The sequence below is a fragment of the Myripristis murdjan genome, chromosome 5 (genome assembly GCF_902150065.1).
Source record: "Myripristis murdjan chromosome 5, fMyrMur1.1, whole genome shotgun sequence".
NCBI classification, from domain to species: Eukaryota; Metazoa; Chordata; class Actinopteri; order Holocentriformes; family Holocentridae; genus Myripristis; species Myripristis murdjan.
Window position 1 is genome coordinate 11,050,705 of NC_043984.1, and position 14,107 is coordinate 11,064,811.

General features: G+C 39.9%; 1 protein-coding gene across 4 annotated transcripts in view; it reads right to left on the bottom strand.

Moving 5' to 3' along the window:
- The window catches only part of poc1a (POC1 centriolar protein A), a 44,538-nt gene that overhangs the window by 21,441 nt on the left and 8,990 nt on the right, over positions 1-14,107 (bottom strand). For all 4 annotated transcript variants that reach the window (XM_030052447.1, XM_030052445.1, XM_030052446.1 and 1 more), the window contains exons 7-9: positions 12,431-12,564; positions 8,422-8,490; positions 8,023-8,172 (exon numbers count right to left, since the gene is read on the bottom strand). In XM_030052447.1, coding sequence (XP_029908307.1) covers positions 8,023-8,172; positions 8,422-8,490; positions 12,431-12,564 — 353 coding nt within the window. The remainder of the gene's footprint in view (positions 1-8,022; positions 8,173-8,421; positions 8,491-12,430; positions 12,565-14,107) is intronic.

Sequence of the window (14,107 nt, forward strand, 5' to 3'; positions counted from 1 at the left end):
TCCATTAAAACTAAACAGAAAAATGTGAAAAAGAGGAGCACAGCAGATGATGTGACATAACCTGCCAGCAAGGTGAAAAGTATCAGCTAACTATTTATCTGATAACACAAAGAGCAACACATGGCCAGACCATATTTACCTCAGACATCTAAAACAACTCAGCTGCTGATTCAACGCGAGGAAGAAATACCACAACAGCAACACATCCTTTAATCGAGACAATGTAACTGCTTTTATTGTTAAAGCCCTGTCAAATTGAAAAAATAAACCTTTCAGCAACTCCAAAGCTGTTTTATTCACACGCTGTATCATGTATTTGAAATACACATCTCGGAATTAATAAAAAAGAAAACCCAAAACAAAACTATGAGAGATGTTTTAGGAGAAGTTAGATGGTGGAGCTGAAATCGCTGAATACATTTATCCTTCCATCTATCACAGCGATCTGCACACAGCTGAAGGTGTAGGTAGATCTGGCACAAATTAACTTCTCCTAAAAACTCTTTTTTCTTTCTTTCTTTTTTTTTTTTTTTTTTTAAATTGCAAGACATGTATTTGAAATACATGATACACTGTGTAAATAAGACTTGGCTTCAGAGTTGCAGACTGTCATGTATATTTTTTCACCTTGACGAGGTTAGACTAACAGCTCCCATAGACCTCAAGTCTTTATGCTAAGCTAACACATAACGCTACCCATAGGAACCGAACCACTGCATGTACAGAGGTGAAAATAGTATTTAATATCTTGTATCAGTCTGGATAGGGGGGAAAAGGTTATTTTGCCCAAAAAGGTTGCAGTATTCCTTTAATATGTGCAACTACTACAAACAGGTGCATACAAATTCTATTCTTCAAAGAAGGAAATCTGTCCAAACAAACCCTAACCCATTCTCTGAGGTTTCTGAGAGACAAGTATCCAAGCTTGTTTATTGATATTTTATTGTTGAATAGCAACATACACACATACAATGTCATCCGACTACAGAATGATTAAATATAGGAGTTGGTCCACCTGTGAGAGCTTCAGACAACAATGTTCATGCAACGGGGAATTGACTGTTAAAATCAAGTTAAACATAGATCAATCTCAACATCTGATCAATCCAAAGTAATAGCCTGACATGCAGCATCTTGCCAATGCATTTTCTTTTTACAGCTGAGAACACAAACACGTCTTCATTTACCTGTCTTGTACTGCATTTTTTAATTAAATAAATGCATGAGATACTACTCCTCGGTCCGTCCCCTGCAGCGTCAAACAGCTGTCTTTAGAAGCTACATTTCCAGATGAGAGTGTTCAGTGAGTTTATACACCAACAGAGCAGAATAGGTTTCATACAGAGAGCTCATCATTTCTCCTCACATGGTCCAGCTGCCCATTTCCTAATCACCCTCTGAGGCGCATTTGTAATAACGCCTGTCAAACGGAAGAGTTATTAAGAACCATTTACAACCCTGTATCATGGTACTGAGAGAGAGAGGAAGCGACGGCGACAGAGACAGACAGAAGAGGAAAAAGAGGGCGGAGGAGTCTATGATTGGCATTCAGAAAACAGGTCTTAAAAGTCATTGAAAGCCATGGATGAACACTGCACATGCAATGACATGGACATACAAGAAATAATCACCCTAATATAAGAAAGAGCACAGGTGAAAACAGTGGTTCAAAAACATATTTTCCCCACATTAATCATCTGAATTGAAATGTTTCTCTTTTTTGTGTGTAAATTTCATCTTTATTTACTTCCTAGTTTTGACTGAGGTATAAAGGATCTATAGACCCATGTTTTCCTGCTATTTGTTATTCAGTTGCTGGTGCTTGGAGAGTGAACACTACCTGAATAATTAAATAATTAACAATGTAACTACACCATGATTGTTTGCTTACAGGTTGTAAAGAATTTGCTATTCCTGTTCTTCCCATTAAATGAGAACTTTAACCAAGCCAATGGGATATACTAGTCCAGGGCTAGGCAACGATGTGCCATGGAGAGCTGAGAGGCTGCAGGTTCTCTTTCCAACCAAAAACTCCACCAGGTGATTTCACTGATTAGTCCCTGCTCTCTGCTTGAAGGTGAGGTAATCAGTGAAATCACCTGGTGGAGTTCTTAGTTGGAAAGAAAGCCTGCAGCCTCTCGGCTCTCCATGGCACATGGTTGCCCACCCCTGTACTAGTCTAAGTGAATTCCCGGGAGTCCCGGGTGAAAAATAATTAGGCAGCCACAGGCATCACTACTGCATTAGTTGCAATTGATACAAATTCTACATTATGAGAAATGCACGTTTGTACTTTACAATTTTATACTATAACAATTATGTTTACAATTTTGTATAATGTCTGTCCCTGTTGCCAATTTCCACATCCAAAGACAACACTGCTTATCTACACTGCCTCAAAAATGGTGTTTTATGTCCTAAGGTGTTTAAGTTTCAAAATTAGCCAAAAGTTAAGTCTTCAAAGTGTATACAAACTTGTGGTCAGAGACACTAGACCCCAGTTATTACGCCAATACGCCAGTTTAATATCCAAACAACATCCAGTAAATAGCACACCTGCTACTGACATTTATTTATTGTGAGGACGGCCCTTCCAGATAGCCAATAAAATATAAAGAGGAGGTGGCATCACAGTGGATCTGAGGCGCTACCAGAGCAATCAATCAGAGAAAGCAGAGACTCAGGTGGAGTGAGGTCACATACTGGTCGGAGCCAAACTGAGTCCCTTGGGGATGTCAGGACTTTGGCACGGCATTTGTGTGTGTGTGTGTGTGTGTGTGTGTGTGTGTGTGTGTAAGGACCTTGGCTATGCCCTTGTTGATGTAAGTAACACTGCAGCAGTCAGGGGGCTGAAATCCAAACCGTGCTCCGAGGTGCCCCTGCCTGTGACGCCCTGTCTCACTTGTGTGTGTCTGTGTGTGTGTATAGGTGTGTGTGATATCTGACAAGGCCTTTTAATATTTAAACATCACTAATGGCTGCTCTCTTCTCTGTCAGTCTCTCTCTTTGTTTGTTTCTCGTCATTTGTCTCTCTCATGTACTCTGTCTCCCAGTCTTTCTTACTGGTCTACATTTCATACTCTTTGTTCCTCCAGCGTTCTCACATAGAGGGGAGATAGAAGAGTGATATATGACGCAATAAGGAAAGCAAAAGTGAGAGATGAAAAGCTGAAAAGAGAACTGAAGTGTCATGTATTGACTCACAATGACATGTTTGTTCACCCTATGTAGAAATCAATCAATCTCAGAGGCTCAGCTCCTGAAGGACATGTTTGAAGCACCACTCTAGCCTTTGTTCGATCGGCTATTTTTTCCTGTAAAGAATATGGACTAGTTATCTAAGACAGTGCATCATCTGGCATTGTTTCTGAGGTCTAGCTCTGCTGGAGGTCTAAATATTCTCCCTCTAAATACCTAGGTACATTTACCCAGCCATAGTAGGTGATACATCTACATAGAAAAAATAATTTCAGCTGCCAGATAGATTTGCTGAGTAAAGTGCTGTATGAATCAAAACAGTCACACTTCCTTTGTCCAGTGGTCTACTTTGTAATAACGAGGCATTTAAGGTACAACAAAAGGTGCTGAATGTTAGTGCCCAGCACTTGGAATAAAATGTTTAAGACTTTTAGAAGTCTTTTAGAACACGCAGTTTGTCTTTATTTCACTTTAGCAACCTAATTCATAAAAGTCATATGGTAATAAAATGTTTGAATGTGACTGCATTTGCCTGCTACTTTAAAAAAAAAAAAAAAATGTGTTGCTGGACTTGACCATTTAGCTAGCATTCACCAACACTATGTACTATCACTGTTTTTATTAATGTAGCACTATACCTGCAGTAAAGACCCTCTGTGGGGAATTGTCATGTGGTCAATAAGGTGATGTAATTTTTTTAATATTTTTCTGAGTCACTCCTAAAAGAGTACAAAAACTCCTTCTCTCTGCGAGAAAGGCTAGAAGAAAGATGAGTAGGTAATTCCCTCACTGTGAACTGCCTTGCATGTGAGATATGAGTGTATCTTTGGGCCATGTTGCCGACTTCAAAGGAAGGATGTCCATGAAGGAAATGAGCCAGCCGCAACAGTGGCAGAAAACACTCTTGAGGAGTGAGCGCACATTTGTAGAATGTATGCATTTATGTAAGTCTATTTGGGTGCCATTCTGTGTATATGTGTGCATGCTTATGTGTGAAGCTCAGGTGCACGTTTCTTTGAATGAGTGTGTGTGTGTGGGTGTGTATACGCATATGTAAATGTGAATGTGTGTGTGTTTCCGGGCTAAAGCAAAATGGGTTCAATAGTGATCTACACAGAATAATAAATTTATTATAGGGAGGGATCTGATCACAGCTGCTTCGCTACTTTGTGAATGCAGTGCCACCAGCACCATCCATGGTGTCTAGCGTGCAGTACAGCAGACATCTGTAGCATCAGAAAGCAGCAATTAAAAACAACAAAAAGCGGCAATGTGGTAGTTTTGTCTTGGCAACAAACACACATGGAAAAGGCTTAAGAGAAAGAAAAATTCCAATGCCTTTGCACTGAAAGGTAGCTTAAGATCAACAACATGTGGATATTTCATGTTTATTAGCCTATGTCTGCAGCGAGGATAAGTTACCATGGTTGTGTTACTGCGGGATATCTCAAAATCTTATTTCCATTAAATTTGGCGGAGAGAGAGGCCAACAATAGATCAGGCTTTGGTGGTGATCCAGATCTGGGATTTCCACTACTAGATGACTATTGCTTTTTAGTCTCAACTTTGAACCTACTAAGGAGAAAGACATGATTCCAAATTCAAAACAATATTTTGCAAGGCCAACAAATCAATTTTAATTAAAATCCATGTGAAAGATATGAGTAACAGTATTGATACCATAAAAATGAACATGCTTCCTCAAATACTGTACTTTTTTCAGTCCTTTCATTATATAGGGCTCAAGACCAAGAATTCAATTTAAGACTGTCTAAATAGAAAAGTGGCAGATTATTACCAAGTCTATTAGATTATTTTAAAACAGCCCAACTAAGAACATTAGCTACTGCTGTAACCCAGAGTACACAGCAAAGATTTGAAACTTTTACAGTCAGATATTCCACCAGGAAGTAACTGATAAAGAACGATCCTCATCATTTATCATTTTATGCCTTAACAAGACGGCTACTTAAAAATACTTTCAGCAACCAGCAAGAAAGCAGTAACACGAAATGGTCACACACACACACACAAAAAAAAATTACAACGTAGACTGAGTGGATTCCATTCAAAACATGGAAATGTGTGTTTGAACTATGAGAGGACTGAAAGAGTCTTTATGAACTAGCATGCACTGCTGTGTGAATACATACACACACACACACACACACACACACACACACACACACACACACACACACACACACACACACACACACACACACACATACATATAGGTAGACAGACAGACAGACAGACACAGGTAGAACAAGTTATTTACAAGTTATTTCACTTTTGCAATTTTTGGTCATTTGCTGTCTGGCTATCTGTTTGGTGGATATCTCAAGATTTTCTGAATGGATTTGTGCCAGCCTCAATGCAGTATGTTTAAATGCACACAAGAAATCAGACTATTTAGAATAACAAGGCTACTGCAGGAAATCGTGCAGCACGTATACATGTGCCACAATAAGCTGACCACACAAAACCCCCAGTTTCTCCTGCTTGACCCCCGATGTTCCCGCTGCTGCCAGCGGTGCTGCAGTCTACTCTTAGCCGGCAGAGAGCACCTGTCAGCTGGCCTCTTGAGAGGATTTCTCTGACTCCCATATCTTTTCATAAGATGAAGCTTTCTTCAAAGACCATGTACAGCATGTAGTTTTTTACTCTCCCAGGCATTGTACAGTGTGAATTTATTGTGTTTATCCTGTCAGTTTTCTTATCCTCTCTCTTCCCTCTCACATGGACGAAACCATTCAAAAATGCTCATGTTTACATGGCACAATAATAGGGTTTCTCCAGAAGAAATCTAGCTAACTTACGCAGATTTGTCTTAATCCCTTATCCAGATTATGAAAATCAGCTCTCTCATTTACATGACACTTCAAAATCAGATAACTGCCACCCGAGGGTGAACAACCTGATTATTAAGGTGCATGTAAACGCAGTAATGGCTTGGTCATGAAGCTAAGAAGAACTAATCAACTTCGCACACCAACTTGTCAAATGGGGCTGTGATAATGGCCTTGGCTATTCAATAAAATGCATGTAACTCCTGAACAGATTCACATATTACCACACGACTTTGTGGAGAGACTCGTCTTGGGGCGAGGAAGAAGTGATTAACTTTTCCCACACCAAGTGCCTAAGGGAGACATAGCAGTGGGTGTGCTATTTACTTAAAGCCACCATAGCTTCTGACTGGATTCATCAACACCATAAAACTCTCTCTGTCCGCAGACTTAAGGAGAAGCAAACCATCCATTATCGCCCCAATAAAACAGCATGGGGGCACTGGAGCACGATGGGACTTTTTCCAAAATGTGGCACAGCATTAGAAAGGCAGCTGTAAAGGCCACTGAACAAATACAGTGCTGAATGTTGTCATTACCATGTTAAAACTTTAAATCTCAACTCAATTCAACACAATGTCACTTTTCCCGTCTTCAGATATGTTTTCGCAAATTCCCGTGAGATGGTAAATGGTAGAGACATGAAATTTTACACACTGGTTGGAAGTTGAGTGCAAATGCTATCCAAGAAATTTGACCTCATTCAACCAAATGAGGGCGCTATAATTAAAGGTCAATATTTTGAACTTAAAAATTCATGACACCTATGAAATTTGGAACAGACATGCATGAATCCTTATTCTACAAATATGCCTCAAGTACCCATAAGGTCCTCCATATTGGATTTTCCACAAATTTGAACACTTTGAAAAACACATTTTTGACATGTCCTCCTAGACCGTAAGTCCGATTCCCTCGAAATTCACTGTGGATCATTATTGGACCAAGCTTATCAAAAGCTGCATAAGGCTTGTTGATATCTTATTCTGTTTTCAAGATATTGAACAATGAACTACAAAAGGGGTATGGATTAGCACATGAATGGACAAAAGTAAACAGCGCTGCTTAACACAAATCAGACTATAAATCAGAAAGTGTTTGTCCTACTGCCACAAAACAGGATATGTCCACATAAGCGCCTGAAACAACCTGAAAATTTCATTCAAATTGCCCGCTAGGGGGTGCTATAAACGTACAAAATAGGTGTGGCGTAACATAAATTGGACTATAAATCAGAAGTTACTGTGCAGTCATTACAAAACTGGCAAAATATGTCCACATCAGAACACACCCTTATAGTAATTTTTAATTAAGCTGTTGAAGCTTTCAATTTCTAATGGTCTTTGTTAGCTTGTACCCCGGAATTGCCGCTTTCAGCTATATTAACTATTTGTAAATAGAAAATGCAACATGTGAAATCAACACACTCCATTGCACTGGTGTTGTGCCCTCATCCCCTAACAGACATGAAAGAGATGTTTGAAACTGAGGCATTTTAATCTAACAGGAGATACACTGTAGCAGCTAATTTCCTCTCCTCGTTTTATATTCATGCCTACTTTTACAGGCTGACGCATGGAGCCTGTGTTACAAGTTGGTTTGTACTGTTGTTGAGACAATCTGAATGCAATGCCATGCTGATGCTGTCAAATGTGCACATATTTTAACCAACTGGCTCTGATAATAAAGAAGTTCACATTCTAAAAAAATAATTAACTTATTGGAGTTCTTCAGGGTTTAGCTGTAAGCAGGATACTCTTCTTTAAATGTGTATCATTATTACTTGATCATACACACTGATCAACATAAAAAATATAAATCAATTTTCTGGGCATATCACCCAGCCTTGTGGCAAACAAGGATCTATATGAAGGGGTAAAGGTGATGCTTGAGAACTGAAATATTAAGAACTACAGGGATAATGTGTGATCTGATGTATGTTCAGTGATTTGTTTACACTGTCTGAAGTTACCTGGCCACGGTACAAGGACGTTTGTGAGTCAAGGGGCAGGTGGGCCGTCGAGCTGGCAGAGGGCTCCTGCAGTCTGGAGGCAGATTCACGGTGTAGCCTGACAGCGTCTGCATGCTCGCCACAGTCAAAGTTGCTCTTCCACACCATTACCTGTTGGGTAATACAATTTCTGCTTGCTCCAAAGTTGTAAAATCAATGTTGCAGTGCCAGTGGGCCTTCGTTTTGAAAAATACCTGAATAATTACCAAATGAAGTCAAACTGCCAGCATTCTGAAAGAGCACAGATTCTTGATTCTTTTTTTATGATAAATTTTAAAAAGATATCTGCAAAGCACCAATATACCCGTATACAGCTACATTTGGTTACTATTTAGGATCAGTAAGGAGGGCGGACATCACCTGCTCATCAGAACCTCCGGAGGCAAAGTGCTCTCCTGTCCTCGAGAAGGCGACACAGGTTGCTGGACCCTGAAGTCACAGATGGTGAGATGGAGAGAGGGGGAGACAAAGAGAAAAACTTATAATTTATATTTCCTGCTATCATTATGTGATTATGTGTCACAGAAGGACAAAACACGAAGTAAAAGCCGGGCTAACCAGGCACCACACAGAGTACACCCACTTTTCCATTTTCCTGCACATGTGAGTGAGACATTTCTCAGCACATGAGTTTGGTTGAGTGAAGATGATGTACAGTATGTGGCCAGTGTAGTCCCAAGCACTTAGACTTTGCCAGACTGTGACCACAGTGCACTCAAATTCAGGGGTGGTTTAAGAAATCCAATTTATATACAGCCCTGATATGTCTTCAATGCATTTACACGTGGCCTTTTAGCCAATCAATCAACTCAAGACACACAAATTGGACGTGTGAAGAAGCATGAAGTGGCAAAGTGTAAATGGCTTATGTTACATGAGGGCTTTGTTTCTCTTAGTCCTCTAAATAACACCAGCTCTAGCATTGCTTTAATGAACCTGGATCCAAGGACAAAAGTCAAGGTTCATCATTTTAAGACTCGTTTAAAAGCAGGAACCATCATTCCTATCTCCTCCATATTCATTTGGATAAGCAGTAAAATAAACACACTCAAAAATGGCAACACCAGTTGAAACTGATCCTAGACCAGGCCCAAGAGTGAGCCTGGATCTCAGAATCAAAATGACTCCCACCCTCCATATCTACAAATAACTCCACAGGAAAGACTCCAAAACTGTACACCAGCCACGTGATGTCATTCACCTCAGACAAGATGTAGCTACTTCTCTATTTTTTCTCAATAAAATCTGCCCAATGGTGCCTCTCGGTGCTACAAAATCATCTGAAAGAACTTTGGTGTCACCAATCTTTGTGCTATAATATTTTGTAAAAAAAAAAAAAAAAAACAAAACACTGCAATAGTCAAAAGTAAGGTTGCTGAGTATCAGCACCAACAATCAGCTTCAGTTGAGAAATATTGGTATCAAACTTCCAAAATAATAAATTCAATAAAAAAAAATTGAATTGTCAAACCCTAGTCAAGATGCCACTTAAGCAACAAGCATAGAGTAAATGCTGTATGGTGAAACTTTATTATTTTTGCTTTTCTGTCTATTCTACTTGTTTAAAGCCAAATTTAACTAAAACACATCTTTCATTATCTTTCAGTATAATTAAGACATTTGTGAAATAACATGACACAAAATTAAGAGGAACATTATTATATTATATAACATTATATTTTCTACAAAATCGGATGACTAAACTCTCAAAATCAAACTTTTTTCATACATGGTTGTATGTATAGTGTGGGTGCATGTGGATAGTTTTATATTTTTATGATGTACAATCATGTACACAAGTTGTTCTGCTTTTTATTAAACTAAAAATAATTTCTGCTTGTATTCATGTGTCATTTGGGAACATGAATGTAAATAAAATCAAACTTAAACTGTCGCATGGGTAGTATGGGTGTTACTTTTCTGTAGGACATCAATATTTATTTCAATAGTTATGTGGTGACAGGAGTCAGTAATCAGTCTGATTACTGATTCATTTACAGTTGCTTGAACACGACGGAGACAATCATACATGAGAACCAGGACTTCTTGTTTCATAATTAAATGACCTGCACTCGCACAGCATTAAGCACCAGGCGGCATGCAGGATCTAAATCACTTGCTCTTGGTTTATTCTTTTCTCTTTCGCAGAATGCAGAATGGGGTCAACAATTATAGCCTGAGCCCTTCTGATTGTGTTGACAGTGGATGGAGAGCGAAGCAAACAAAAGAAGGGTAGGGCAATGGACAGGGAGGCTGTTGGGATAAAAAAAAAAAAAAAAAAAAGAGAGAGAGAGATAGCTGTGTGCCTCGGCTGGCACACAGACAGGCGGGTTTGGGTGAGGAATGGTTTCCCAGAAGCATCTGGGTGAAGCAGACAGCGTCACTATGGCAATGCGATGGCCTGACAGACAGCATGTTCTGTCTCTGCTCTGACTAATGCCCGCTGCCAGGCTGGCACTGGCCACAGCCAGACACACGCACGCTTGCTTACACACACACACACACACACACACACACACACACACACACACACACACACACACACACACACACACACACACACACACACACACACACACACACACACAAAGTCTGACAGGGCCATGAACCTAACCGGCACATTTAATGTGTTGATAAATGAACAGGGGAGGCAGAAGCCAGACAGACCCCTCATGGTCCTCTCCATCAAATACAAAAACAAAAACAAATACATGTTTACATCGGTTTTACTTTGTGCAACTTTGTTTCTGTCAAATGTGCACTTAATAGCAGTAAATGGGTTCAGCTGACATCAACTTGTTTACCTCAGATAAACATCTCTACAAACTGTGACTTTATAGAAAATAACATAAGAAATATATGTAAGTGTGTTGATGCAACATGATTTTCATTAGATTTATTTATTTCCTTGTAAAACTAGCATCAAGTGCCTGACTTAAGCCGCTGAACTTGACAAAAAAGTTAACATAAGTTTGGATTTACATGTGAAGTTTTCTTCTTCTTTTCTTCCACTTATTTGAGAACCTGCTTGATAAAAAACTTTAGTGGCCCACTTTGAAAGGGCAGATGTCAGACAGAGCAGGAAGTCAAATTGAAGCAAATTAACACATTTCTGCCAAGCCAGGGGGGAGTTCTTTAAGCTAGGTAAACAACACATTTACCAGTTCCAAAAGCTAAATAAAACTTCCTTTGGGTTTACACTGATACACACACACACACACACACGTGCACATACACGATTGTGAGTTGTCACATAAACACACACATACACACATATAGACCTACACACACACGCTGAACAGATGGGGGTCTCTCCCATCTCTAGCTATGTGGCTGTGGAGACAATTAACACCCTGAGCGTTCACAGTACCAACAGATTGGTGGAGTCACAAGTGGGCCAAAAAGAACAAAAACAGAAACAGACACTGCGGAGGGGATCACAGGTCTGGAGGTGTGAAGAGAAGAGAGGGAGAGAGATGTGTCTTTTATCTTAAAAAAGGCAAGTTGATTTCTTGAGACACAGGATGACAGAGAGAGAGTGAGTGTGAGAGAGAGAGAGAGAGAGAGAGAGAGAGAGAGAGAGAGAGAGAGAGAGAGAGAGAGAGAGAGAGGCAGACGATGTGTACAGAGGGCCAGCGAGACACACCACATGTGGTATTAGAAAGCCATTGATTTTTACAGTTAGCTGGCTAGCCAGTTGGTCAGTCAGACAGACAAACACAGTCAGTCAGCGATCCAGGCAACAGGCAAGTCAATTAGGCAGGCAACGAGTCAAAATGTGAGTAGGAAAAAGAGATGCGGTAAAAAGGTAAAGGAGAAGGAGCACAAGGAGGAGGAGGACAAAGCAGATGACAAGGCGACGGCGATGTTGGTGGAAATGCTACAGAACGTCCAAAGAAATCAGGAGGAGGACACAGAAAGAAGTGTTACAGTAGGACATAAAGACAGAGCGGAAACAGAGAGGAGGAGGAAGAGGAGGAGAAGATCCAGAGGAACGGAGACAGAAACAGAGTTCTGTTTCCTTCCAACAGCCCTGGGATGACTCATCATGAGTGGGCCGCCTGCTTGCCTGGCAAGTACTAAAATACACCACATACAAAAGGCATCACTCACACACATGCGCGCATATACACACACTTAAGAAGAATCAAATACACACAAACGAGATATCAAACACACTTATACATGCACACCCACGCCGCCCTCCGCATAGACTAGGAAAATAGGGCAAACTACAGACATGACCATGGAACTAGTTCAAACAGGCCTGTAAGAGATATCTGGGTGAAATTCGTGTGTGTGTGTGTGTGTGTGTGTGTGTGTGTGTGTGTGTGTGTGTGTGTGTGTGTGTGTGTGTGTGTGTGTCTACCTGGTGTCCATGCAGTGTGTAAAGCAGCTTGCCCTCTACCAGGTCCAGTATCTTCAATGTGGAATCACTGGAAGCAGTAAGGAGGAAGTTGCCAGCTGGATGGAAAGACACACCGTTCACCACGCCGCTGTGGACTGGAACAAATACACCCCCCCCCACACACACACATACACAGGATTTAAAACAGGGCTAGAATGTCACTGATTGTAATTCAAATGGATACGTTGTATTCCGGTGCCATTTAAAACAAATTGCCGCAAAAAATAAATAAATTACAAAGAAAGGTTAAATTTTGAGCTTTGCTGACTTGTTTTTTTGTATGTTGTATAATCTCATATGTTTAGATTTTCTGTTTGGTAATAGAGCAGAATCACAAACAAAAAAAGACTTCATCAGTAAAGAGTTCATCATGACAACAATGATAATGAACTGAAAATTGTTTATAGGCATGTTGAAAATGGGAAATATTGGATGACACAAGAACAGCTGACATACTGTGAATAAGGGTGACATACTGAGAACAAACACATTGATAAAATAGTTTGTCATTGTTAATAATAATCTGATATGTCAGTGATTCCACCCAGCGATTCATTTCACTTCCCCCTCTCCACAGGGACATCAGAGGACTTGGCTGTGGAGCAGGTAAGGATTCAGTGACTTGCTCAAAGGCGCTTCAGCAGGGCACAGACTTGATGACATGAATGTTTGAATTTGGCTCTTCCAGTTAAAGTATATTTTCCTCAGCTGTTACATAACTTGACACTGCCAGAAAATCAGCTCTACATCCACATGTTTTATTAGCTCCAGTAGAGTAGCCAGTGGCCACTAATCAAAACTTCTCCTGACTGAAATTACTCAAATTTGTGGTGACTGGGTTTTAGACCAAGTGAAGACAAAAGACATTCAGTGGGTGTGATGGTCCCTCTGCTGGTGGCCAGACGCAATGACATTATGCTATGAAACATCAGTTTATTTTGTTTAGTTAAATGTAGTTTATTTGACAGAGACAGTGTGTTTCTAAAAAAAATGCCTGAGTTAGTCCTTGGGCAGGAAATTAATTAAAAAAGAAGATAATCAACAATTCCAGTGGCTGCAAAATAAAGCAAACACCTGCATACATGATCAAATGTCTATTGAGACCAAGGGGAATATACTCCTTGGTACAGTTTATGTCCATTCATCGTTTTAATATGCTTAATATAATTAAAAGCAAAGACAAATTAATAATAAAAATTAAAAAAACAAAAACAAACAAAAAAAAAACAACCTCATACCCAGCTGCATATTCCTAAAGTTGACCTACAGTTGATGGATCACTTACTAAGGTGTTTCCATACAGTCAGGTTAAATATCAGGTTCCACTTTACCACCTAACACTGCCTTACAGACAAGCCTCTTTATTAGCCCCTTTGGCATGAAAGCAAAATGTGTCTCACAGTTAACTGTGAGAAGAGAAGAGAAGAGAAGAGAAGAGAAGAGAAGAGAAGAGAAGAGAAGAGAAGAGAAGAGAAGAGAAGAGAAGAGAAGAGAGAAAAGATAAGAGAACAGAAGAGAGAAGAGAGAAAGGAACAAGCTTTTATCTTTCTACTCCATCTCCTCAGACAGATGTGATTACCCGTTATTAGATCTCACATATGAAATCTATTTAAGAGAGCTGATTAGAGCAATCAGACA